General features: G+C 32.6%; 1 protein-coding gene across 1 annotated transcript; it reads right to left on the bottom strand.

The window, feature by feature from the left end:
* Positions 1-554: 554 nt before the first annotated feature.
* On the bottom strand, positions 555-1,380 carry LOC137920738 (rhythmically expressed gene 2 protein-like). The gene has a single exon (XM_068763898.1). The coding sequence runs from the start codon at positions 1,281-1,283 to the stop codon at positions 555-557; it is 729 nt and encodes a 242-aa protein (XP_068619999.1). The 5' UTR covers positions 1,284-1,380.
* Between the last annotated feature and the right edge of the window lie 557 nt (positions 1,381-1,937).

Consider the following 1,937-nt stretch of genomic DNA (forward strand, 5'->3'; position numbering starts at 1 on the left):
TTCCTGATATATAGTAGATAGTAAAAATTGATTAACCAGGCCAGACTTCGCTCAGAGGATTGACAAGCTGAAGTAGCAGTAAACAGGCCTCACAGTGTGCAAAACAGATAACCACAGGTGCCTTAGGATTCTGGATTGGAGACAACAAATCATCCTTAAAAGACACTTCAACCTTTCCTATTGAGAATCTATTGTGGAGGCCTATGTCTAGCAGTGGATGTCCGATGTCCATCTTTACATATTATATAATCTGTAACATTAATAAAATTTGTCAAGAAAAACTTTTTTATTAACCTGTTTCAAGACATCATTTGAAGGAACCTTTCAATAAACATGTTATTTGAAGTTGTATGAATTATTAACCATAAGAAATGAAACTACTAATGATAACTGTTTCCTATGGGTTAATCTGTATTTTTTAAATACATTTACCTTCAGTCTTAAAATAAATATGAATCAACAAATTTCTAAAAATACTTGTGCCATATGTTTTTATTCATTATTTAATTCATGAATGTCTTATAAAATGGTAGTTATTTAAAAAAAAGTCAAACTTATAATCTCAGTTTATTTTCTGAAATTGCTTTATACAGATCATTCAAACTACAATATATATGTTCCATTTTAACATTTTCACTGCATGTGTTTTTTGATATTAGTATACCATTCCATCCAGCTGCTCTAGCTGCTAAATAATCTTTTTCAACATCATCTCCGATGTGAATACATTCTTCAGGGATAATGTCCTTAGATAATATAGTCAAGGCATATTCAAAAATTTTCCTGTCTGGCTTAGCAACTCCAATATCGAATGAATTAAGAACAAAATCGAATTTATTGTAAATATTTACATTGTGTAAAACTTCAATAAGACGAGGATCAAAATTTGATATCACTCCTAAAGAGATCCCTCTGTTCTTGAATATATTTAGTAGATCATCACCACCTTCAGCAAGACACCAACATTTTGTAGTTCTAAAATCATTTATTAATTTACTTGCAAGGCAGTCAATATCAGCAGTTTTTGGTAGTTGCCCATTGAATGTTTTTTTTATTACTTGTCCCCACCAGTCTTCCCATGATATTATATTTTTTCCAAAATTGGGGTATTTATTCCACATTTCTTTGTAACTGTCCAATAAACGAGGTTTTAGATCATTACCGGTTCCTACAAATCCATAATCGCGACCAACAGTTGTGTAATACTGCCATGGGTGTACCTTAAACCTTAGTAATGTATTAGTTGCATCGAAAGTAACCAAACGAATACTTTGCAACGTCATCTTTTTCCCTTACGAAAATTTCTTATAGGTTTTACTTAGGCTATAAGAGAAATATTTAAATATTTCATTATTATTTTTGTGTATAAGTTGAATACAATTTAATTTTGACATTTGACAGATATGTTAATGTTTCTTGCAGGGCTGCCAATACCTATTCACCTTGTTCCCCAAAAATCAAAGCTTAATTTCCTAAGTTCGGTGGAAAAAATCCAATTCTCCACAAATTCCCCACACAGAAATAAAGGGAAAAAATCATACAGTTTTTATTTGAATTTGACAATACCACCCTGTTTTTTTATTGCGTCTCTAGTAATCATTATGGAAACTATTGTGTCTGTGTGTAGTCTGTTTCTGTTTGCTGTTTTAATATTTTTTAAGTCACTGAACTTCCTCTCGTTTGGTGCGTTAGCGAATGGAACCACGAGTAAAAATTGGATTACTATTTTCAAATTTGAAAACAAATCTTGTCCTACGGTTTTTTTAAAGTAGAATACTTTTTCCCGATAGCATTCAGCATAATTGTCCCCATCAAACCCTTGCTCAGTGAAATTCAGCATAACGTGAACTCGCCATTTATGATCTAAATTCAGGGCTCCACAAACTCCACAGGTTCAAGCTCAAGGAGGACCCCTCGTGCTTCTGTGAAGCGGACGT

This window comes from Battus philenor, unplaced genomic scaffold (assembly GCF_028537555.1).
Source record: "Battus philenor isolate CCGP_79_NKW_IND1 unplaced genomic scaffold, ilBatPhil1.0.hap1 SCAF_1, whole genome shotgun sequence".
In the NCBI taxonomy this organism is placed as follows: Eukaryota; Metazoa; Arthropoda; class Insecta; order Lepidoptera; family Papilionidae; genus Battus; species Battus philenor.

Excerpts from the sequence above, each read along its gene's own strand:
- LOC137920738 (XM_068763898.1), bottom strand. The coding sequence starts at position 1,283 with ATGACGTTGCAAAGTATTCGTTTGGTTACTTTCGATGCAACTAATACA.